At 35.1% G+C, this 23,594-nt stretch overlaps 6 protein-coding genes across 26 annotated transcripts in view; 4 read left to right on the top strand and 2 right to left on the bottom strand.

Annotated features, from left to right (window-relative positions):
* The window catches only part of Rbp (RIMS binding protein), a 30,912-nt gene extending 22,314 nt beyond the window's left edge, over positions 1-8,598 (top strand). For 15 of the 16 annotated variants that reach the window (XM_029309731.2, XM_029309726.2, XM_029309724.2 and 12 more), the window contains one exon: positions 253-8,598. In XM_029309731.2, the coding sequence (XP_029165564.2) occupies positions 253-753 (501 nt within the window). In that variant the 3' untranslated portion in view covers positions 754-8,598. The remainder of the gene's footprint in view (positions 1-252) is intronic. The other variant, XM_029309732.2, reaches the window with a different exon arrangement.
* LOC114936445 (uncharacterized) lies at positions 6,669-9,186 on the bottom strand. 4 transcript variants are annotated; one of them, XM_029309636.2, is made up of 5 exons: positions 8,931-9,185; positions 8,402-8,705; positions 8,077-8,238; positions 7,578-7,983; positions 6,669-6,931 (listed from the first exon to the last, which is right to left on the bottom strand). In XM_029309636.2, the coding sequence occupies exons 1-5, from the start codon at positions 9,044-9,046 to the stop codon at positions 6,831-6,833; spliced, it is 1,089 nt and encodes a 362-aa protein (XP_029165469.1). In that variant the 5' UTR covers positions 9,047-9,185; the 3' UTR covers positions 6,669-6,830. The 4 variants fall into 4 exon arrangements, with proteins under 4 accessions (XP_029165469.1, XP_029165470.1, XP_029165472.1 ...); XM_029309637.2 differs by having other exon boundaries at positions 6,841-6,931; positions 7,531-7,983; positions 8,931-9,186; XM_029309639.2 differs by having other exon boundaries at positions 6,868-6,931; positions 7,497-7,983; positions 8,931-9,186.
* A 340-nt stretch (positions 9,187-9,526) lies between these two features.
* On the top strand, positions 9,527-17,631 carry Arc42 (Activator-recruited cofactor subunit 42). Of its 2 annotated transcripts, none has more exons than XM_029309635.2 (7): positions 9,527-10,043; positions 10,158-10,254; positions 10,397-11,064; positions 11,131-11,354; positions 11,584-14,980; positions 15,066-17,137; positions 17,300-17,631. In XM_029309635.2, exons 1-5 carry the CDS (start codon positions 10,022-10,024, stop codon positions 11,791-11,793), a joined length of 1,221 nt encoding a protein of 406 aa, XP_029165468.1. In that variant the 5' UTR covers positions 9,527-10,021; the 3' UTR covers positions 11,794-14,980; positions 15,066-17,137; positions 17,300-17,631. The 2 variants fall into 2 exon arrangements, with proteins under 2 accessions (XP_029165468.1, XP_085342279.1); XM_085486153.1 differs by having other exon boundaries at positions 15,066-17,142.
* vib (phosphatidylinositol transfer protein vib) lies at positions 11,975-16,979 on the bottom strand. Its single transcript, XM_029309643.2, has 6 exons — positions 16,595-16,979; positions 15,910-15,940; positions 15,044-15,307; positions 14,874-14,951; positions 14,422-14,802; positions 11,975-14,284 (listed from the first exon to the last, which is right to left on the bottom strand). The coding sequence occupies exons 1-6, from the start codon at positions 16,609-16,611 to the stop codon at positions 14,240-14,242; spliced, it is 816 nt and encodes a 271-aa protein (XP_029165476.1). The 5' UTR covers positions 16,612-16,979; the 3' UTR covers positions 11,975-14,239.
* A 1,112-nt stretch (positions 17,632-18,743) lies between the features above and the next one.
* On the top strand, positions 18,744-20,338 carry cN-IIIB (cytosolic 5'-nucleotidase IIIB). The gene is made up of 5 exons (XM_029309678.2): positions 18,744-18,907; positions 18,984-19,082; positions 19,166-19,235; positions 19,490-20,073; positions 20,146-20,338. The coding sequence occupies exons 1-5, from the start codon at positions 18,881-18,883 to the stop codon at positions 20,245-20,247; spliced, it is 882 nt and encodes a 293-aa protein (XP_029165511.2). The 5' UTR covers positions 18,744-18,880; the 3' UTR covers positions 20,248-20,338.
* A 554-nt stretch (positions 20,339-20,892) lies between these two features.
* Positions 20,893-23,058, top strand: LOC114936428 (protein saal1). 2 transcript variants are annotated; one of them, XM_029309616.2, is made up of 5 exons: positions 20,893-21,385; positions 21,565-21,720; positions 21,829-22,090; positions 22,169-22,630; positions 22,762-23,058. In XM_029309616.2, the coding sequence occupies exons 1-5, from the start codon at positions 21,269-21,271 to the stop codon at positions 22,998-23,000; spliced, it is 1,236 nt and encodes a 411-aa protein (XP_029165449.2). In that variant the 5' UTR covers positions 20,893-21,268; the 3' UTR covers positions 23,001-23,058. The 2 variants fall into 2 exon arrangements, with proteins under 2 accessions (XP_029165449.2, XP_085342296.1); XM_085486170.1 differs by having other exon boundaries at positions 21,319-21,380.
* Positions 23,059-23,594: the final 536 nt, after the last annotated feature.

Raw genomic sequence — 23,594 nt, 5'->3', positions numbered from 1 at the left:
TTATATTTTTCTTAGCGAATTGTAGAATCTTCAAGATAATAGATAAGCCTCGTCTCGCGCACAAGTGACACTTATAGCGAAAGTAAAACTGGTAGAAAGTGCGATAGAATTAGACAGAAAAGATATAGACATGGTTTTACGGAGTTGTCATTTTAGCGATTTTGGACGAATTCAACAAAGAGACAAAAAGAAAGACTCATCTTTTATGTCTAAGGGAGAAAAAATGTTTTATCCGCGTTTCTTTGTTCTTAGGGGAAGGGGAGGGGCGGCGTGGTCAATCGGGTCGCTGGTAGTAACATGCCGGGTATGCCAGGCCAACAGCAGGACTATCAGGGCCAGCCGAATCAGTCGTATCAACAGCAGCCGAATCAGCCGTATCAGCAGCAACAATCGGGTATGGGATACCAGCAGCAGCCTGGCCAGCAACCGTTCCAACAGCCGCAGCAGCAGCAGCAACCGGGCCAGCCATTTGCGCAGCAGAATCAGCCGGGTGGAATGCAGATGCAGCCTGGAATGCAGCCTCCTCAGAGCACCAGCAAACCCATGAGAGGAATACCGGCGGTGCTGCCTACGGCGCAATCCAAGACGCAGCCTAACCCGCAGCAGAATCAGCAGCAGCAACAACCGCAACAGCAGAGCACCGGGCCGAATCTAATGCAGAAGTTCACCGAGATGGCAGGCGCGAGCGCTGGCGGCGACATACTATCCAAGGGCAAAGAACTGATCTTCATGAAGTTTGGATTGGGCAAGTGAGAAGGAGCGATCGTTGATGGCGCGACGATGGTGACGGTAATGATAATAATGATGATGATGATAATGACGACGCGTTATCGTGGTTGTTTTCTTCGTTTCTTCCTTTTCGCGTTCGACGTTCACGTTTGACGCGTGCGCGAGTCGATCTCTCGGCAAATTGTGTAAAAAAATCAGTATTACGACGTTGTTTCATGGTGAAAAGAAATACGTAATGACGAGTAATCTCGCTGGACATGTTGTTGATGAAGAAAAGGAGAAGGATGAAGAGGCGGAGAATCTGCGCCGCCATTGCTGCTGCTGCTGTTGTTGCTGTTGTTATCCGCTATTAATAACCGTTAATTGTGCGTGTTGTAAAAAAAAGAGAAAGAAAGAAATTGTTGCTGGACAAGTATAATAATCGAGGATAAATTTCGGAAGAGAAAAAGGATGTTCGGTAGATACCGCTCGGGATCGGAAAAGCGAGGTGCAAGGTCCATGCTGAAAAAAATCGACACAGACGATTCCATCGATCGAGAAGAGACAAGAGATATGTATGAGATTCATCGAACTTCTTCTTAATCCTTCTTCTCCGAAATCTTCTTCTTCTTCGCGCGACATAGGATCCTTGATCGGTGTTGCACGGTCTATTAAACAAAAATATATATATATTTACCGATTGTTCGCCTGTTAAGAATCTCCCAACATACTCGAGATAATCAATACCAGGAACATGGAGCGCCATATTCAATTATCAGCGTCGTGTCTTAAATAAATAAATCGCGTATCCGCGCGATTGTTTCTTCCAATCTCTCTTCGTCATCTTGGAACCTCGCTTCGTTACTCGGAACCGCTTATGGGAGAAGATAAACCTTTTCCGCGACTGTATCGAATTCGAGAAGAGAAGAAAAGCGTGCAAACTTAGCGTAGCGAAATCGGATAAGTCGAAAGCCGGATGTTTTGTCACGCGGACGGAAGAGAGGTGGAGGCCGACCTAGAGAGGGATATAACCATATCGTCGTATAGGAGTGAGGACGCGACAACAACATGGGTGTGCCTTGGAGAACCGTCTCACCCAGCAGCAACCAATAATCATATCTCTAATCGATAATTCTCTAGCTATTTTTTCCTTTTCTCGTGGAAATATCGAGAGCCGTGGCGGCGCATACACAAATAAACGATGACGATCTCTCGTCTTGACAATTTTCTCTTGTTCCCATGAGTGTGTATGTGTGTGTGTGTGTGTATATGTGTGTGTGACTGATAAGAAGCTCTTTTCCCCCTCTCATATGTCCGCTATCCTATATCATCCTCCCTCGCTTCTACTTTAGCATCCTCTCGGATGGACCCGCGCGCGTAAAATTAAAATTGAGAAAGAGAGAAGTATCTCGGTCCCCCGCATTTTCTCGGATGAATCTCGGGTTTGGGATCGCTTGTTCGATCAAAAGAGAATCGATTCGGGGACGATGTGTCTAATATGGGGCCGTCCTAAATGGCGCACAAAAATCGGGAGCGAAACCGAGCGATGGCAAACACCAATGAGATGCAGATAGACGTGAAACACTATTCGATCGTTCGATCGGGACACGCGAATCGGTCGCGAATCGAACGATGACTATATATCATAATTGTGTGTGTGTGTGTGTGTGTGTGTGTGTGTGTGTGTGTGTGTATGTGCGTGTGCGTATGTGTGAGATATGGACGAGATGGAACGGGAGATCATAGCGTGTACGCGCGTATTAAATGATAACGAGATATGCATATGCATATACAGATATACATATATATATACATATATATACATATATATATATTATATTTAACTATTGCAAAATGTTGTTACATCGCTACTTGTATCGTATTTTGTACAAAGTATCTTTACATTCGATTGTTTTCTTTCGCCAAGGTATCTTTAACGAGGACAAAAAAGAAACAATACGGCGGAGGAAGAGCGACGAATTTTTTCTGGATCCACTGTCGAATCACTTCATCATCATCATTATCGTTATCATCATCATCATCATCATCAAGAATCATCGTCGCGCCATCAACGCGATCTTGTCTTTAATTGTTATTAGTCGCGCCTACCCTTGTGCGTGTACTCGCTTTTCATGTGTATATGTTTTCTCGGCGACAGTGAATACATACACATACATATTAATATATAGCGAAGCAAATTTGAATTTTTAAAAGAAAGAAGCACCACGTACAGAGAGATAATTAATCCTGTTGAAAAATGAAATAATCTCTAGCAAATTTGAGATTTAATCCTTTCACCTTTATTGAGATCATACATCAATTACAATGGTTTTTTTTTTAAAGAAGAAAATCTAATAATCTAATAATAATATTACGCGATTAAACTTTGTTAAAGTTTAGAATGTTAAACATTCGAAAGCGGGATTGAAAAGATTACTTCTGCGATAATAAAATAATGTAAAAAGAAGTAAATCTCATGTATACGTTATTACGGACCAAAGCAAAGTCTCTTACATCAGAAAGTCTAAATTTATCGGACTAAGTAAAATAACTAAATAGATAATTTTTTATTTAGCGCGTGATGAGTCTGTGTCCTAGCTACTTTACGATTTTAATAGTTTATCAATTAAATAGTTTTTCATATAAATAAAGAGGAAAAATTTATCAAAGAAACTCGAATAAGACTATAAGAGAAGTATTGTATATTGACATACATATATATATGTGAAAGGATTAATCGAGGGAATCAGATAGTATCTCCCTGACGCGGTGCTTATTTTCTCATCATCAGGCAATCTTGCTTGCGGACGAGCGAGTCTGTGCGAATCAAAAGTATATCACAGACAGATCTCGAGGCTCGAAACAATTTTTTTTTGCTTTTTTTATTTTATCGTCCAAATCTGCGATTTGCGATTCGCGAGAAAAATTCGCGATGATGTCTCGACTCCGCGTATTTGAGCCTTGCGATATGAATGTTGGAACGCTCGCTAAAAATTATTTTCGCTTCGTTGTGTATTTTTTGATTAGATTGTACATATATTATTATATATATGCGCTTCGCTAAGCGTAAGAGAAAGGAAAATAACGATTGCTCGTTTATAGAACTTAATACTACACGACTGGATTCGGGTGGTTGATAGGTAGTCGAATTGAAAAAAAGGATTGGAAATTCTTCGTTTGTGTAGAGTACGTCCCTTATCGTGTACACGCCAGCTTATTCTGCGACTTTTTTGTTTATTAAAATTATCTTTCTCCCTCTAACACGTGATTCGCCCTGTATTACAACAACAACACCGTTATTCATATCCGAATATCGTAATCTTGATTCAGGCGATGTGAAAAAAAGACTGATACCAAAGTTTCCAAATGCGCCCCCTCCCCCCTTCCCGCGAATATATTATAACGAGTACCGAAACACTAATAGAGCGAGTGTTTGTATCTCTCGTACATATATCGCGATATATCGTTGTATGTGTTTTCTCGGTTGTCTCCTGCGTTTTCATATCTCTATAGTATATATATATAGCCGTGTATAGTACTTTCGCGCGAGCGAGAAAGTATACATGTTTGTTACAAACTTAAAAAAATTGATTATAGGCGTAAAGAGAGGAAAAAATGAGAGCAAGAATTATATGTAGAGTTGTCGATTCGAGCTGGTTCCAATAGAAGAAAGCGAATCTTCGAAAAAAAAAGAGAGAGAGAAATTGTGAGAGAAGAAAGAAATAGAGAGTAACTTATGCGGCGCGCATTAGTGCTTTTAATTACGGTACAAAGTTGAAGAGAACGAAAAAGAGAGGAGTAAGAGAGACAGAGAGCATTTTTACTTATCATCGTTAGACTTTTAGATACGATCATCTAAAACGCACCCTCTATACGACTTTCACGCGAACAAACTTTGTTGTGTATCTCGCATTCAAACGGGTCATCCGCGATCCTCGTCCTTTGGTCCAGGCCAAGTGCTAACGATTCAATAGTCATCGATCGCGGTCGATCGACAAACGAGAACAATAAAATAGCGAGACGCTCGTCAAAGCTCCTGATTCGTCATTGCGTCTTATCAATTAAATTTAAAGAAATCATATCTCAGAGGCGAAAAATTATACGTCATTTTCTCTCATATGTATTTGTATAATCGTGAAGTAATTCATTTTTCTTTCTTTGCTCAAGTTTTATGAAATACGAATTTCGTTTTTTCACCGCAAAATATTCCTACTCAATATATAATTAAACATAAATAATTATATATATTAATTATAGAATTATATATATATATATATATATATATATATATATATATATATTGTAAGAATTATATTTATTATTGTATTTATATATTATAATTAATATATATTATTTATATATTAATTATATATATGTAATCAATTAAACGATTACAATTCTGGCACACGGAAGAAAATTATGGATAATTTTTCCGTCTGATTAATCTCATTCTATCGCAATGACGAATCATCAATGTTAATCTAGCGATACCGATTATACAGAACTGGGCAGAGCCGGATTTCTCGGGATCGTTTTACTGAAAACTCACGCCTCTGTATATCTCACTGTATATTCTCATCGTTATCGAACTTACTTAGAAGCTATTGAGTGGACGATCCGTGTAACTCTTTTGATATCGCGGCGATCGATGTCGTGGAAAAAAAAATCGTCGATCCAGCGAGCGAGCGAACTCTCGAAATGCTGAAGGGAACGCAGGTGCGCCCAAATGAATCCTACTTTTTCCGAGACGTTTCTTTCGGTAGATACTTTTAGAACGTAAGGCACTGGGTTAATTTCACCTACTAGGTGTCGAATAGAATAGAATATAATTCCCCTTCCTCCCTGCCCTACACACACACATTTACACACACACATACACATCAGTACAGACACTTTGGACCGATAAATAGCGTCAATAGCAATCTTACGGAGTCCGTTTGAGAGTCTCACTGTCACGGGAGTGATAGTAAAGTACTTGACGAATTAAAAAAATCTGGTCGTTTATTCTGGAAAAATTGTACAATTTTATATATGTTGGACAATTCGTTTATTTTTTTGAAATATTTTTATTTTAGATTCCAAAAAATCTGTCGGTCGAAATTGAGAAATTTCCGAGCTCTCTGGGTAATAATCTTAAACGGACACCGGATGCCTCAACAAGATCGACGACGCTCTGTCCTAGGATCCGTGGATCTTTGTTTCATAGGAAAACTCCGTTGACAGAGAGAGAGAGAGAGAGAGAGAGAGAGGGAGAGAGCGCGCAATAATTAATCAAAGTGACGACATATAAAGAGGAGAGAGATTACGAAGCTAATTCGGAAGGTATATTAATTAGTCGCCAATTATTGTCATTCTTTCTCAAGACGGTAAGGATGTATGAAGAGGAGCAAGAGGTAGCGCAAATCGACTATATAAATATATATACGTACGACGTTTTAATATAAATGAAAAAGGAAAGAAAAGAAAATATCGCATCGTCTCTTAAGCATGTCAAGAGAGAGGAAAAAGAAAAAAACGCCAGCTACGTTTGTCATTCAGTAATCTTGCGCTTTGTTTTTTCTATGAATCGATGCGCGTAACGAATTTTATTCCTTGTTAGGTCGAAGTGAAATAAGAAACAGGAAGACAAAAAAGCTGCTAAATATATATACATATTATATATAAAGAGGAAAGAGAGATTTAAAAAAAGAAAACCCACAAAAACACACACACAATGTTATTATAAACGATTAATTAATAAAAAACGAATCTTGTTTGTTGTTACTTCTGGTATACCTCGTTGTGTGAACTATAATGGCGCTAATTTCGTTAATTGTAGCATTATAAATCAATTTGTTTTAAGTTCTTTTTCTGAGAGAGTTATTGTTGTATCATGCTTATGATTTTTTTTTGTTATAGATAGATATATTCTAAGCCTGAAATATAACGAGAGAGAACGGGAAAATAATCGACTCGCTACCTGAAGAAACCGAGATGCTCAATTTTTATTTAGCGCATCATAATAATGAGGGACGAGTATACAAGTATATCGATAGCTTCCGCGTCGAAGAGTATTAAGAGACTAAGAAGGATATTTTTTTTCGTATGACGATGACGAAATCATCCACGACATTTGTTGTAATCTACGTATCTTCCTCCCAGACGGTTTCCGTGAGTATAGCAATGTTATCCAGGCCGCGCATCGGCGCGTACTCGAGCGTCCACATCAGGTTCGTGAAGACAACTGCGATGTTAAAACGAAGAAATTATCAACGAGAAAATCACAAGCGATGTGAAAGATATATATATAACAAATTCGAAAAGAAGAAATTTGCTGAGTTTGTCACACTCAGTTCTAGGCAGGTCCTCTATAAATCAAACAAATATTATATAATCGATTTTTAAGAGAAATATGTAGAATTGAAAGCACTTGGCTTATTGCGTAAACTGAATCTTTATCGTGAAAATAGAAGTTGTATATATATAGCGACAGAGATTACAATTAATTCGAAGATCTCTCGATTCCTCTCGCAGCAGGTCATTGACAATATTATCGCACAGACAATACCGAAATTTTATGAAGATACTTTAGATTGAGATCGTGAAAATATATATTGGAGAAATTCGATTCATTATAAGCCCAATCTCCTGTTCACCCACAGCTTTAGCCGGAAATACGAAACACCTTTCAGCCAGCAAATCGAATTTCAACGCGAATTTGAATAATACTTTTTTTAATTATATATAAAATATGTATATATTTCAATAATTTATATAACTCACATATATATGTATAAACTTGAACGTGCCTCTTTCAGAACCGCTGGCCAGTTACCAGCTTACCGTGTTAAAGGTGTTCCGTACTTCAGTCCGACTTGAGTCGCACTTACGCATCTCGCCCTGATGCAAGTCGGCGATTAGCTCCGGGCACGAGCTGTTGCAGGGATTAATAGGAGTCAGCCGCAGCTGAGTCGCTCCTCGAAGTTGCGCGAGAGCGATCAGGCCGGAGTCGAGCTCGACCTTCTTGTAGCTCGGGCTGTTGTAATCCGAGGACATGAGCACCCAGTTAAAATGCGCCGGCGAGACCGTACTGGAGAGGAAGTACGGACGCTGGTAGTACTTCCTGAGCACCTTCACGGCGTTAATGTCGCAGTTCTGCCAATGGACGAACCACTTGGCCACCTCGGGCGCGTGAACCCGTCGTAGGAAGGCTGCAAGATCGGATGACCCGGTACGTAGGTTGGAAGTCAGAGCGCAGGGCACCGTCTCCATCAAGCGTTCGTTCTCCAAGTAGAGCTGTTGGAAAAATAATCGGTTTTTTAATTTTTCCACAACTTGCTTTTGCGAAAATGAATCGAGAAGATATGGGACGACGAAGCTGCTACTTACGTGGGTGATGTTGTCGAACCAAAAGTAATCTGTATTCATCACCGCCCAAGAGTCCATCGCGTCGGTGATGATGGCCGGTGCGTCTCGACTCAGATAATTGTCGACCAGATTGCGATACCGCACGTCCGACAGACGATCAATCGTCTCCAGGGCCTCGCAAGTCTGTGAAAAAGTAATTATCTGGTAATTATCCAAGTGCAAACTTGGAGAACGAATATCAGTCGACTTCATCGACGAACTTTCACTTAAAATATTACATTTTAGACAGCAAAATTTGTTTCTCGAGTAATAGCTACGATTTAGATCATTAAAATACAAGGCGCACCACACAATCCTCCTCCGTGATGGTGTAATCGTTGTAGAAGGGATTGTTGATCATACAGTTCTCGTAATAGAGCGGCTGCCAGTTCCAGATCGGCAACACCTTGATCAGCAGTAGACGACTAAGGGCGGTGAAATGCGTGCCGACGAAGTCGAGCTGCGCCGCGAGACACGCCAAGGTACCCAGCACTATCAACACCAGGGTGCCGCGAAAAACAAGCTGCAACCAGGAGCGACGCATCGCCGCTACGAGCGGCTGGCAAATGATGTCCATCTCCTCCTCGGTGAAGCCCGCCTGCTGACAATATCTGCAAGGAAGTTTTAAATTTAACAATAGCTAAATATTATCACAATCTTTTACATAAAAAGAAATTTTTTTTAAATAGTCTTATAGCTATCAATTTTAATTATTGAAATAAACGTAAAGATGATAAAACTGACATAAATATTTGTTAATTAATTTTGTCGATTTCTTTGTAGGACTAGGACATAACGGTCCCATAAATGACTTGAAGAAAGAAGTAACTCGTTACTTGTAAAAGGAATTGAGCTCGTCGTCGATCAGTCTCAGCTTCTCGGAGTGCGTCATCTCATGCTGTTCCTTGGTGTACGTCTTCCGCGGTTGCTTGACGCACTTGCTGCTCGACATGATGACTCAATGGATCTTCGCCGGGGTGCAAAATACAAGCGATGTGCTCTTCTCGAAGCGGCCGCAAAGATTCAAGACCGGCTGGAGACGAGGGTTCGTCGCTATTGAACCAGGACCATACGTGCGCGCGCTTGTACCCTGGCGATATATTGATCGCCAGATACGCGCATGGACGCGGGAAATCCGAGACTGCGTCTAGAAATTTTTTATCGAGTCTCTCTGTCTCTCTTCTTCCGATCTACTTTTCTTTTCGATATATAAGCGAGGTCCTCTTTTACATGTCAAAGAGCTCGCAATTTCTTAAGGGACGTGTCAAACATGCATGTACGTGGATGATGAAAATTTAACGCAAAAGTGCAATTTGAACGCTAACTCTTTTGACATTTTTTACATACAATATATTCATCTGATGATTATGTTATCGTGATTATCTATTTTTTAAAAAGCACTTTAATTATTAACAAAGTAATAGGCTACAGGTGCCTAATCAAAGATGCACTTGGTGCATATGTATTAATTACTGCATTTCTAACTTGATTATTTTATGAATAATCTCGATAATACAATCATTATCGCGATTCATTCATAATCTCGAAGTCCGTAATCATGATGCACACGTGGTTGTTCTATACGTGTCAGCTTTACCGTCGGGTGATCAAAGAGAAAGCTTTCCTCTGGTGATACACAGATATGTAACTTGTTTACAGGCTGTGACAGACTTGTAAGGAGTTGTAGCTTGTCAGTAAAAAGACAAACGCTCTATTACGTTACATTGCAGTGAAAATATAATAATTATTTTAATGTATACATGTTAATAGTATTATACAAGTATTATAGAAGTATATCTATATTTACATAATATGACACTATATTACATTGTGTTCTAATCAAAGTTCCAAAGTTCATTTGAATTTATTCTACGTATCCATAACAAGTTTTCTCATTTTTATAAGTGTAACGTCATTATAAACAACCATGTTGTGCTCTAGATTACTCGGTGAATATATTACATATTTTTATAAATGTTACTTATAAATATTTTTCTAGAGAAAAAAAAATATATATATATGTGTGGATTATATATATTATCATTTCAATGTGTTATTTGCAGCAAATGTCAACCGTGTGTCTAGAGGTTCTGTCAACCGTTACATTGCCTCACTTTCCATGTTGCCAGATACACATCAGATGTTGTACAAAACATGCAGGTATTACATGATAGTTTGTATATGAAATTTCTTACATAGAGAGGAATTAATGTAATATATATGTTTTATATAGAAATATTCTGCTTGATATACTGTTGCGCAAAGTATAACCAGCTTTATCATGAAAATTTCATAATTACAGAGATTTTGCTGAAAATGAATTGAAACTCATCGCAGCAGAGACTGATAGGAAACACCTCTTTCCAAAGGAACAGATTAAAAAAATGCGAGAATTAGGCCTCATGGGTTTATGCGTTCCTGAAGCATTAGGTGGCACAGGATTGGATTACCTGGCCTACGCTATAGCCATGGAGGAAATCTCAAGAGGTTGCGCATCTGCTGGAGTTATAATGAGTGCACATAATTCTCTCTACTTAGGTCCTATAGAAAAATTCGGAACGGATAAGCAGAAAGAAAAGTATATTACTCCCTTTGTAACTGAGGAAAAGATTGGTTGCTTTGCATTGAGCGAACCAGGCAATGGATCTGATGCTGGTGCTGCATCTACCACTGCCAAAGCGGATGGTAATACTTACACAATTAATGGTACTAAATCGTGGATAACGAACGCATACGAAGCCAAGGCAATTGTTCTCTTCGCAACGACCGACAAGTCTAAGAAGCACAAAGGTATAAGTGCCTTCATAGTCGATAGTCCAACAACCGGTCTTTCTTTGGGCAAAAAGGAGGATAAATTAGGTATACGAGGAAGTAGTACTTGTTCATTAATCTTTGAAGATTGTCAAGTATCAAGAGATAATCTACTTGGTGAACCGGGACAAGGCTTTAAAATCGCGATGATGACTCTAGGTACGCGATAATCGTGCACATAAATTTTAAGATCATTGTTCTAACGTAATGTCATCTTCTCTGCAGATGCTGGTAGAATAGGAATCGCCGCACAAGCGTTGGGCATAGCTCAGGCATCTCTGGATTGCGCGATAGATTACGCAACTAAACGTCAAGCCTTCGGTCAGCCTATTATAAAGCTGCAAACGATTCAGCAAAAAATTGCCGACATGGCTCTGAAATTGGAAAGCTCGAGGCTGTTGACCTGGCGAGCGGCTCAACTCAAGGATAACGGCAAGTCGTACATAAAGGTGCGTTTTAAAATAAATATTCATTAATTCTATACAATATTTCGCTTATCTTATTAGACGTGATGTTCTTTATCTTGTATCGCACATATAATTTTTATTTCTTTCATTGAACATGATGCTCTGTGTATCTTATTTCGATACATAAAATTTCTCTCGCATTCTTCTCAATGGCAAAGTGAGAATAAATTATTTTAACATATTTTCTTTTTGCGCTTCATAATTCTTTTAGGAAGCCGCTATGGCGAAACTCTCCGCATCAGAAACCGCCACGTTCTGTGCTCATCAATGCATACAGATCTTAGGAGGGATGGGATACGTGGCAGATATGCCGGCGGAACGTTATTATAGAGACGCACGTATCACGGAGATTTATGAGGGCACGTCGGAAATCCAGAGACTCGTGATCACTGGAAATCTTATCAAAGAATACGACCTCTAAATCGATATCGCACATATAAGGTAATATTCAATTTGTTGGTATTTTTTTGTTCTTTTTATATAATCAAATTAAAATATCTTTTTTATATGCATCGTATCGGTCAAATTATATATATATATATATATATAATATATATTTTTATATATAAAAACACAAATATTGAAATAAATTTTATACGCTATATGTCTTCTAATTTTATTAACTCTTGTTGACTAAATATACGTGACTGGATCGAGAGCATACGCACATACGCGCGCACACATACACATACACGTATGTATGCATAGAAAGGAAAAACGCATATACAAGTGTGCATATATACATATATACACATACACATTTTCATTGTTAGCCCTTTGGCAGCGATACGGAAATTTTCTTTCCGAAGACTCTTCTCTACCCTTGCTTGTCATACGTCTCAGGAACGGCTAGAGTCTATCTATTTAAGTAACTGTCATCATATAGTATAGGATAACAGTTGCAGCAGTAGTGTGAACCCGCGTACGTGTCTAACAAAACGGGCGACGCAGTCATGGAACAAAGGCAGATTCGTTAAAGTTATACAAGTACGTTTCAACGACACATCTATTTTTCCTTCATTCGAGGAAATAACGGATAAATGTGTGCCCCATTTTTTTCTCTTTCTTCCTCTCTCATTAAATCTCGTGTATCTAATATATTGAATACAAATATCTAATATGTGCATCGTCGTGGCTACCACTGTTCGTATATAAATACGAAGATAAAGCTATATCTTAGACTATGGCTATTCTGTCTTCCAACATAATACAGAGAATACATTTACTTTGTGCAAATGACAGTTAAATTATATATGTATGTATTTTGTTACTGTTTCTCATTTTTAATCACATTTTTAATTAGAGATCCTATCACTATGTCAGAACACTGCTGCTGCTGTGATTATTCTTTATATAGATCCATTAAAAAAAAGTTTAATAAATCCAATTTTTTGGGGATTCGATTTATAATATAAATAATTATTTCCACAAAAAATACGCTTCATAAGACATCTATATAGCAATTGATCTGTTCTCGTTTCGACAGAAACGAGCTATCACATATAATGAACACTTATTATTCGTCTTTTTTCAATGTATTAAGAAAAAAATTGCAGATTAAAGCATAATTGTATTACTTGCAATGGGTCACCTTACGAGCAGCGTTCTAGAATACTTGATTGGTTGTACTCGGAGATCTATTGGAATGCAAAGAAACTTAACATATGTCGTTCGAATTCGAATTTCATTGTTTCCTTGTTTTTTTTCTTTCTTTTTATATACAATAACGCACCTTTTCATGCCGTTCACCCGCTGTCACCAATATTGAATAGCCTAAAACTGCTTCTCTACATGTGTGTGTATATGTATATCTGGTGTGAGCACTTTACATAGAATACATCATTGTTTCTCCATTCTCATTTAAACAATTTAGGGTGTAATGGTAATATTACATCGTTAGAATCGCAGTATAATTAAAAAATCCATCAGTTTGGTTCTAATCTTTTTAGAAGAATAGATACATCACACGTCTCGTGCTCGTTGAGAACGGACGTAGAAAAACAGAACATTATATAAATTGGGATTTATCGTAGTACCATGTGTATTTCGTGTAATCAAAAATTCCACAGATCAAGGATCCCGTTGTAAAAACACATTTTGAGATCCTTGAAACACGTTCGAATCAATTTCCTAATCGCATATACATTTTCGCAAAAATTTGATAAAATACTATCGATATCTTCTCAGAAAATACACGATCACATTTCTGTCTCAAATAATAATAGTTCGAAACACGGATCATTAATATATGTAACATTTAGATTTTTTTTCAATTGTACATTAATATATATATATATATATATATGTATATATATTAAACAGTGGATTTTTTAAACTATTTAACTACGATCAAACTTGCAAAGTTAAATCACATATTTCCTTTGTTCTCTTATGTACTTTGCAGCAAGCATTTTTTTGTTGTTTGTTAATGAACTTTAAATATCTATTATTATCGAACTACGAACTGCTTTTAAGTAATCGTAACTCTTTATCTATAATGGTTTTTACGAAACCAAATTTTCTTTTTTTTATAATTATGCAATAAATGAGAACCAGATGACCTGATTCTTTACATTTCTTCCTTTTATAATAATACTACATTATAATAATAATAATAATAATATAATAATCTTTGTAGATACATTTATCTAAAATGCTTGTAAATGTAAAATAAATTAAAATTGTAAGTAATTTCTTCTGTAATAGACACTGAATCTAGACACGTAAACTCCGGAAATCGTTCGAATTCTGTGGAATCGTCTATGACAGAGCATAACAGGGTGTACATCTGTAGGTATGCGTATGTATTTGTGTTGACATGTATAAGGAAATTGATTTAACCGTTCATAACAGAAGCTATCAAAGTCTCAATCTTCAGCGCGCATACCCCGCACTTCTCCTTGATGTCTTTGCTGCAAACGCATAAAAGAAGTGTTTTAGAATATAATCAGAAATTTCTAAATTTTCAAATAATTCAAGAATTCGCGTGCAGAATAAAATCATCGAATTCAATAAGAAACAATCGAAGAAAAAAAGCGAGATTCCTTACCCTGTCTAATTCTTCTTTTGTATTGTCTTCAATAGCTCTAATATCTTCCATGGTTAAACCATACCAGCGATCTATCCAACAGAACACTTGTCTATGGAAATTGGTAAACAGGCGCCGTTCTGCTTTCTGAATAAATCCTTCAACACGGGTCTGTAGACCAAACCATTTGAATTCACAAGTGACTAGCTTGTAGCACGTCATCACAGGTTGAACATTATTCTTCCAGTCCTTCCCTACGAGAGGGCCTCGTCCCGTCTTCTGGGACTTGAATTTGCTTGGATCCTCGTCCTCCTTGTAATCGGCACTGGCGACCGGATCATTTGCAATATCTATATGTACTACATCTCTAATTTTGAGTTTATCAGGCGGCAATTCATGAACCTATTTGAGACAAAAGACAAATGTAACACAAAGTAAACAAATGGAGATATTCATTGAATCTTGTTACTTACATTATGCTGATTGCCAACATCGCCAATATGAAAGGATTCTATCATGATCACAAAATTTTCCTTCATATATCCTGGATTCTGAAAAGATGAAAATAACGTTTATAAATGTATGTATTTAATATTGTTTATAATATATAATGTTATAATAATATATCTCAACACACACTTACAGTTATGACTGTTTTACAATAGGGATAAGCATTCCAAGCCTCTTCATGGATCTCCAGCGAGTTCTTTGGCAATAAAATGCGAATAAAAGCAGGCACTTTGCTAGCTAAGTGATAAATCTTATATGTATATTGGCCTGATGAGTACTTTCCACCAAGCAATGGGTAATCCGTAAATGGCTCATTTTTCAACACTTCAATACCTTCTCCGCCACCTGTATTATTCTTACTAGCCTCTGCTACAGAGTATAGTTGAGCTACTTGATACTGTTAATAGAAAAACATTTTATAAATATTTAATAGTTTTCAAAGAGTCAGATAAAAAGTTCTGAATTGCATAATTTGCCTGCAGACAGATATATAGATATATATTTTAATTCATTTTGAAAAAGCAAAATCTTTATTATTCATACTTCATTTTTTGCATTTATTTATCACTACAATTCACATATAATTCAGTCATTTAAATCAAACAGAAATAATATAAATTATAACTAAAAAATGAACTTTGAACATAATTGTATTATTGAAATATCTTTACTATCTTAGTAATCCAAGGTGAACAAATAATGAATAGAAATATAGAATCATCATTCAGATAAGAACAGATAATAATAAGGAATAATTATGACAAAAAAAAGTGGCTTTCAATTACAATTGTGCAAACTAATTCTATGTAAGAACTCATTATCAAACATATATAGTATCATGCAAATAACAATTAGATGATTGGCAATTTTTCTGATTGCATAGTAATGTTAACAAATTTTAGGTCATCCATTTTTTTTGCAATCTAATCATCCTTAGGCCTATATTAAACTGGGTCATTATCAGAGGGGCAAGACCTTTCTGACAGATCAGACACATACCTCTTCCACTGTAAGGGGCAGAGTGACACGGCTGTAACAAACAAGTAACAAGTTATGTCAGCATTATGTCAGACGAGGAAAGGAAAGAGGAAGAACTGAAGGAGATGACGGTAACGCGATCGTGGCCTTGAGTCACGTTTTCCCGCATCACACGGACGGGGGGCACACGTTGCTGGCGTACAGTATCGCTCTCGGCGATCTTAATTGAATCAGAAATCAAAAGCGATCGATAAAGTTTGAAATTTACAACCGGCTGAACGTCAGTCCGCATCAAAGTATTCTCAAGTCGGTGAGTCAAGGTAGCCGAAAGAATTCTCTCGAGGTCAGCTGAAATTTCAGCTGCACTTCCCTTGCACTCTCCGCTTTTAAAAGGAACCAAATTCAGTTCGGAGAGAGAGAGAAAGGAACAAGGTGCAGAGAGCGCAACTAAAACGAGCAGACCTCAAGCAGTAAGGGATGACGAGTGTCTCACCATCCCTCCACCTTCAACTCCCCTCCAGCTGTCAAGTTGCCGTTAAAGATTAGTAATAATCGCGACTTGTCGATCGCTTTTGAATTTTCTGTCAGCTCGATACGTCACGAAATTAATGACATTTACTGTGGCGCGCACACCTGACAGCCCCCTCGTCCTGTCCCCTTTCCTCGCCCCCCCTCCTCGTCCTTCCTTTCTCACTCGTCAACTTACTATTCCTTGATAAGCATTTTAGGCAGAAGAGCACATGGACCAGTCAGCGCGCGATCAGCAGACTTTACCGCCGACGATGACGACGACGACGACGAACGAGGAGGCAGCGCTCAGCAACAGCACCACCAGCAACCCGCCACTAAAACACACCACCACCGCACCCTCGTCAGCTAACAGCGGATCCACTCGCGCTATCGGCTCGCTTCTTCTCGTTGCTGAGTCATACACGACAGGGGATAAATGCAACGCCGCGAGACTTGCCAACCGACTGACACACTCTGGCCACCGCTGGCCGCTCCACGGTCCGCACCAGCACAAATCAAGCAACCGCACCGCGACGACCGCGCCGAACGAGCCTACACACACTTGCGCGCGCGCCCGCGCACACGTGTACGACCGTGATTCCCTTCCTTCCCCGCCTCGCCTGTCCGATTCTTTCCCCTTCTCTCGCGCTGCGTCTCTCCTCGAACTTCGCCGATGACGTCAGTCAGCGACAAGACGGCCGCGCATGCGAACTGCCCGGTTGATCTGGCACCTATCTAGGTTGAGTATGTAGTTTAAGGAGAATTCGATTTTCGAGTTTATATGTATATATATATATATATATAATATGTATATGTATGTGTGTGTGTGTGTATGAAATTGTTATGTAATCGCGATTTGACAAACAATGATTGTTCGAATCGTTTTTATTAATATTTCCAGGAAATTGGAACGGAGAAAAATTACGAATGATGGATGCTGCGAGAAATTTTATGCTCTTAATACTCGAGAGAATTATGTTGGATGCACTGATACGCATTAAGGACGAGTATTCAAATTCAAATTCACTTTTAGAACGAGATAGAAGTAAACACTTTTGCTATTAAAATCAACCTTAAACTTAGCATACAGATTGATATAAGAAGATAAGAATATATACATATATGGAAATGTATTTTAAAGATGAATAAGAGATAAAGTTTCCTCGACAAGTGATTAAATGTAAAGGCTTTATGGAGCCAGAAATAATTGAAATAAACGATTTTATCAACTTTTTGATGGGTTTTCAAACATTTTAACAAATTAAATCACAATTTTATATTATATCGATAATAGAATATTCTATACTTTTTATACAATAAATACCGTGGAAGATAAAATAATGATTTATATTTTATAAAATAGAAAGATTAAAATAAAAATTAGAAGATAAAATGAAAATTTTTAATAACAAAAACATTCATAAAACAATATTTATAAACAACATTTATATAAATTATTTGTATTTATGCACGTAATATATATATATATATATATATAATACATCATATATATGTATACATATATACATATATATACACAGTACTGGCCAAAATTATATCACCTTTTGATTTTTTATCATAACATGATTTAAAGTGAATGGATCTCTATTAAATCATAACACGTTTTGAAAGCTGGCATAACATTGAATTATAATTTAATATATGCTATATTATCCTTCAAAACATGTTATTATTCAAATCTCTGCATGCACTTTAAAACAAGTTATGCTGAAAAAAAAGTTTAAGCTGAAAAAATTAAAAGGTAGTATAATTTTGGCTAGTATTTATATATATTTAACAATTATATAATTTTATATGTGACTGTACATATATTTTGTTTTGTTCAATTTATTAAATATAACTTATATTAGTTATAATAAAATGTATATAAGAGTATAAATTTTATAAAGAACTTTACATATATATAATTCTACTATTATAGTGAATTATTAACTATCAAAAAATATTAGATATATAAGTTGCGTGAAACTATAAGTACATAGAAACTTATTATAAAGCATGTTTCAATAACACATTTATTTTATATGCAGATAACGAGAGCAACTTAAAAACAAATATATACAGAGTGTTATAAAAGTATTGGAACAGCAGAATAACTCGAAAAATGAGTCCTAGATAAAATGTTAAGTACTGGGTTTTTATGATTTTTTTCCTGGTTATCTGAACGTCAGATAGCCAAGAAAAAATTATAAAAACCCAGTACTTAACATTTTTTCTAGGACTCATATTTTTTGAGTTATTCTGCTGTTCCGGTACTTTTATAACACCCTGTATACATATAAACTCCCTTGACATGCGCCGTACTCGGTCGCTGTTGATTGGTGGATTATAGCATGTCAACATTCACTCGGTGGTCGGTACACGAGGTCGGAACGTTTTGAGAGAAGCCGGTTTCGAGCGGTGAGGTGTTTTGTTGTATCTTGACAACGGATTTGTACAGGTTTTCCGTGAATTTACAATAATGAGCAACGAAGTTACGATCGACGACGTGAGTAAATTTAATCATTTCGTTCGATGACATGAACTTTCTTGGATGGTATTGCAAAATATTTTCTTCCTTTCAGTTTCCCGTTTTGAGGTTGAAGCATGTATATATCAAGGACGAGGATGCGCTTTTGAAGACAATAAATACGATATTGCAAGGTGGCACAGACAATCTGCAAGTACGTTCTCTCTTTATGTATTTTTTTCAAAATTATTCTTTAATATATATTTCTTGCTAATTAATTTGTAATTATCTGTGTAGGTGGTTACAGATTTCGATTTAACTCTAACGAAGCAACACATCAATGGAATACCTACGCTTAGTAGTTTTGGTAAACACATGATAATTGATTACATTAAAAAATGAAAGTAGAGAAGTTGTATTGTTATGTAACACATTTTTTATTCGTATTTATAATGTATTTTTTAAAATTAAATTGTTTATTTTAAACTAATTACATAATCTAGTTAGTTTTGTGTCAAATTTAAGTTTATTTATCTCAAATTTTTAAATGAATACAATTAAATGCTCTTTAACTTTAACTAGAATGTTATATAATAATGTGATATTGAAATATGATTTTAGGTATGTTCAGAAAATGCGAGCAATTACCGCAACATTATTTAGACGAGGCTAAGCGTCTGTATGATAAGTACAGACCCATGGAGATAGATCCAAATTTGTCTCTGAATGAAAAAGCAAATGCTACGCACGATTGGATGAAAGCTGCACACAATATATTAAAAGGAATTGAGTTTGATCCTCGCAGGATAGAATGGGTAGCCCAAGAATGCAACAATATATTACGTGATGGTACAGAAGAGCTTTTCGAGAAGCTATATAATGCAAGAGTTCCAATTGTAGTGTTAAGTGCTGGTTTAGGAGATATGGTGGAAGCTGTGTTAAAGTACCACAATTCTCTCTTTGATAATATAAAAATAATTTCTAATTTTCTGAAGTACAATGAAAATAAATTGGATGGATTTAACAATGATGTGCTAATACATGCCTATAATAAAAATGAATGTGCACTAGTGAAAGAGCACTTGACTGTACTTGGAAAGAGGAAGAATGTATTGTTAATGGGTGATACAACTGGTGATGCTAATATGGTAGATGAAATAGAACATACCAAGACAATTTTGAAAATAGGATTTCTGTATGAACATGTAAATATTTTAATGGATTATCGGGTATTATAATTAAAATATGTATAATGACTAATTTTTTCTGTTCTACAGGTGGAGGCTAGCTTAGACTTGTTCATGGAAAAATTCGATATCGTTCTTGTCGATGATCAAACGATGCGAGTGCCGATGGAGATACTGCAAAGTATCTTATAATAATGTCTGTATTAATTAATATTTTCTGTTATACTCACATGTATGTATACATGTACATATCGAATAAGAATATATGTGCTTAAAAATAGAATTTCTACATACATGTTTGTTCTATTAGACTACAGAATGATTTATTTTATAGTTCTCTTAATTTGAATATGTTTACTAATATAATATTTTTAACACACTCATGTTTATAAACACACATATATAAGCTTTACATATAATACGCTCGATTCTTTTTGGCATAAAGAATATATATTTTGAATAAATTGACTTTTATTAACTTATATAAAATATAAGAGAAACTAAACGTATCTGCTAAAATTTTATAAATTTGTGTGTTCATAGTGTTCAATTATATTCATTTTGACATATATAATTAATAATAAAATGAAATAATTATGATCTGTGAAATTTGAATATTATGAATAAGTAACTATTAATATGGTCTCTGATAACTAATCTATAAGCATAAAACTACCAATTTTTATATTGATGATTTATAAACGAATTATATTGATTTATAAATACATATACATATTGATTAATTGTCATAAATCAATTTTAATATTTAATTTTGTAAAAAAAATTTTTTATGAAATTTAAAAACTTTAAATATAGAAGGAGAGATATAACTGAAAAAAATAAGTCGACACAAAGATACACACAAAAAATTATTTTGTACATAAACACTGTCTTGAGGCACTATATATGTATATTTTCAAATCAAAGTGAAAGCTCTTTGTTATTCTATGATATTTAGAGTGCAAGAAACACTTTTGTATCAAGTTTTGCTGGTAGCACAAGAGATTGTTTCATTTTATTCGCGTTTTGTATTTTGACGAAATATTTAAAAAAATCAATATTTTATTTGATTACTTGCTAAAAGAGCTGTTAGTTCTAACCTAAGATCTGTTGTGTACAGGTGATCAAGCATTGCATTATTTACTTTAGTTTTTCAATCAAATTATACCAAGTAGTGAAAAAATTTTGAAGGAAGAAGCATATATCCACTGACATGTTAAATTCAGAGGATCTTAGTGAGCAAGAATTAGAAACATTAAGAGGTGATGCTGTGGGTGATAATCTCTGCAGCAGCAAATGGATAATCAGTACTTTGATGTCTCTGTGTAAGGTAAATCTTTATAAAAGCTATTCTTTATAACAGTTAATTATGTGATTTTAAATATTTGAATAATTTTTTGATCTTATCAAAATTGTTTAAATTCAAATTACAATTTATCTATATTTTTTTATTAGATTTATAATACTATAAAATTGCAAGCATCTGATATGTATTACAACTTTTTACAGATACATGAAAACGGTTGGACAGACGAGCTAGAAAGTCAGCTTTGTATTTTGTGGGATCTGAGTATGGAAGGAGAAGTTGTATCGCATCTTATGTTGCATGATTTTCCAAAAATAGCAAAGGACATATTGGAAAATTATGATCAACCACGATTCATTGTATGATCCATTTATTTATCTTTATTCAATACTTGATTGTCTTAAAGAAACTTTTAAAGAGTAGAAAATTTTAATTGTTATTTTAATATTGAAAAAATATGTTTTTAGGAAATAATTTTAGGTATCATTGGTAATATGTGCTGCAACGATGAAGTGATTGATACGATAGGCAATGATAGAGATCTTGTTGCACAAATTCTGAATCGCTTGGCATCTGATGACGCACCAATGTTAATTCAACTTTTCAGAATTTTCCATTTAACTACATGGAGAATCCAGAAAAATCCCCAATCAAATTGGATGGCTCACTTTATGGAATGTGAATTTTTTGGAGAGTCTGTAACCTTCATATTAAATAGTTCTACTAATGGTATGTTAATGCACTGTAATGCATTATGAAAAAATTGCTTTATACAATTTGTATAATCTGTGAAATTTTCATTTGCAGATGACTTATTAACGTCAGCAATAAATCTTCTTAAGTCTATATCTGATATAAGTTTGCCACACAATGAGAATTTTTTGGAAAAATTGTTCGAAATGGACATTTTGATGAATGCATTGTTAGAATCTTTCATGCAAATTATATCAACAGAAAAATTTAGTCATTCTAAAACAGAATTGACATTTATTGATCATTGGTTAAGAGTATTGACTGTCATAATAGAATTGGGCTCACTTAAATTTGAGGACTTTGAAAATGACGAAAGTTATTCGAAATTAATGGAAGCTATGTATAGGATACTAAAACCATACGAAGAATCGCATAATTTATTTCCAATTGAAGAATTAAATGCTAACGTGATTAACGAAACTATACGTATATTATTAAGCTTTCATTCCTGTGATGTAGACATTCCATCAAAAATTGATCACATTATAGTGACCATAATTTTTTATCTTAAAACAGGTACATATTTCAATCTTGTATTATAAATAGTGTGTAATATATATATATATATATATATATATATATATATTTATTTATTTATTTATTTATTTATTTTTATTTGCTGATATATATTTGTTTATACATTCTAGGTTCAGCAGAAATAGAAGAGCTAGACCCAGGAGAGTTAACAATCACGTTTTCACAGAATCTAATTCAATACTGGTTGCAGATTATTGAACTTTGTACCAGTAATTACATTGCAGAAATATTACATCAATGTAAACACGAAGTTCATGGATATTTAACAGATCTTGTACAATCTGATTCTAAAATAACACCTGAGGTACTTGAAAAACTGAAGAAAGCTACTACTTTTGACAAATCGTGATATATTTTTTAATGTATTATATTAAAGACAGAAAATTATGTCATTATTTTTGTACAAATATCTTATTAGTTTTACGAATGCATTATGTTATAAATTGTCATAAAAATCGGATTATAAACAAGTTATACATTTTGATAATAATTACATCATTTCTAAAATTTTGTATAATGATTTTAGATATGAAATCAATGATTAATGTGTAGTGACTTTATCATTTATTATTTACTTTTTATTATCACAAATTATCAATTTTATTACTTCTACACTTATTAATTTTATAGTAAATTGGCATAATTTGAATGTAATGTCTCAACATTTTTATTTATATATAAAATCTTGCATATTTATAAAAAAAACAGAAGTTATCAGAATAAAATGTAAAACTTGTAAATCCTATGTAAAATAAGCAAGATTGCGTTTTTTTATACTATGTATAGATTTATAGATTATTTCTCTTGTATTTTCTTAGCTATTTATCATTTTTCGAGTTCTTTAATTAATTTCAGATAAACTTTTGTTAACAAAAAATTGAGAGAAATCATTATTTATCTTATTCTAAATTTCTAATATATTTATAATGAAATTGAATTTCTA

The sequence above is a fragment of the Nylanderia fulva genome, unplaced genomic scaffold (genome assembly GCF_048542155.1).
Source record: "Nylanderia fulva isolate GAGA-0341 unplaced genomic scaffold, ASM4854215v1 Scaffold40, whole genome shotgun sequence".
Taxonomy (NCBI): Eukaryota; Metazoa; Arthropoda; class Insecta; order Hymenoptera; family Formicidae; genus Nylanderia; species Nylanderia fulva.
This window is presented reverse-complemented; position numbering and strand designations above follow the sequence as displayed.

What these genes read in the sequence shown, in the direction of transcription:
- LOC114936445 (XM_029309636.2), bottom strand. Translation starts at nt 9,046, where the DNA reads ATGTCGAGCAGCAAGTGCGTCAAGCAACCGCGGAAGACGTACACCAAG. An exon ending in TCACGGAGGAGGATTGTGTG is followed by an intron (nt 8,239 to 8,401) that starts GTGCGCCTTGTA and finishes ACTTTTTCACAG; the next exon opens with ACTTGCGAGGCCCTGGAGAC. An exon ending in GGTTCGACAACATCACCCAC is followed by an intron (nt 7,984 to 8,076) that starts GTAAGTAGCAGC and finishes TTTTTCCAACAG; the next exon opens with CTCTACTTGGAGAACGAACG.
- Arc42 (XM_029309635.2), top strand. Translation starts at nt 10,022, where the DNA reads ATGTTGTGCTCTAGATTACTCG. An exon ending in GTTGTGCTCTAGATTACTCG is followed by an intron (nt 10,044 to 10,157) that starts GTGAATATATTA and finishes TGTTATTTGCAG; the next exon opens with CAAATGTCAACCGTGTGTCT. An exon ending in AATCGCGATGATGACTCTAG is followed by an intron (nt 11,065 to 11,130) that starts GTACGCGATAAT and finishes TCTTCTCTGCAG; the next exon opens with ATGCTGGTAGAATAGGAATC.
- vib (XM_029309643.2), bottom strand. An exon ending in TGCCCCTTACAGTGGAAGAG is followed by an intron (nt 15,308 to 15,909) that starts GTATGTGTCTGA and finishes TTCTATTAACAG; the next exon opens with TATCAAGTAGCTCAACTATA. An exon ending in ATTGTAAAACAGTCATAACT is followed by an intron (nt 14,952 to 15,043) that starts GTAAGTGTGTGT and finishes TCATCTTTTCAG; the next exon opens with AATCCAGGATATATGAAGGA.
- cN-IIIB (XM_029309678.2), top strand. Translation starts at nt 18,881, where the DNA reads ATGAGCAACGAAGTTACGATCGACGAC. An exon ending in GTGGCACAGACAATCTGCAA is followed by an intron (nt 19,083 to 19,165) that starts GTACGTTCTCTC and finishes TTATCTGTGTAG; the next exon opens with GTGGTTACAGATTTCGATTT. An exon ending in TAGGATTTCTGTATGAACAT is followed by an intron (nt 20,074 to 20,145) that starts GTAAATATTTTA and finishes TCTGTTCTACAG; the next exon opens with GTGGAGGCTAGCTTAGACTT.
- LOC114936428 (XM_029309616.2), top strand. Translation starts at nt 21,269, where the DNA reads ATGTTAAATTCAGAGGATCTTAGTGAGCAAGAATTAGAAACATTAAGA. An exon ending in CTTTGATGTCTCTGTGTAAG is followed by an intron (nt 21,386 to 21,564) that starts GTAAATCTTTAT and finishes AACTTTTTACAG; the next exon opens with ATACATGAAAACGGTTGGAC. An exon ending in AATTTTTTATCTTAAAACAG is followed by an intron (nt 22,631 to 22,761) that starts GTACATATTTCA and finishes TATACATTCTAG; the next exon opens with GTTCAGCAGAAATAGAAGAG.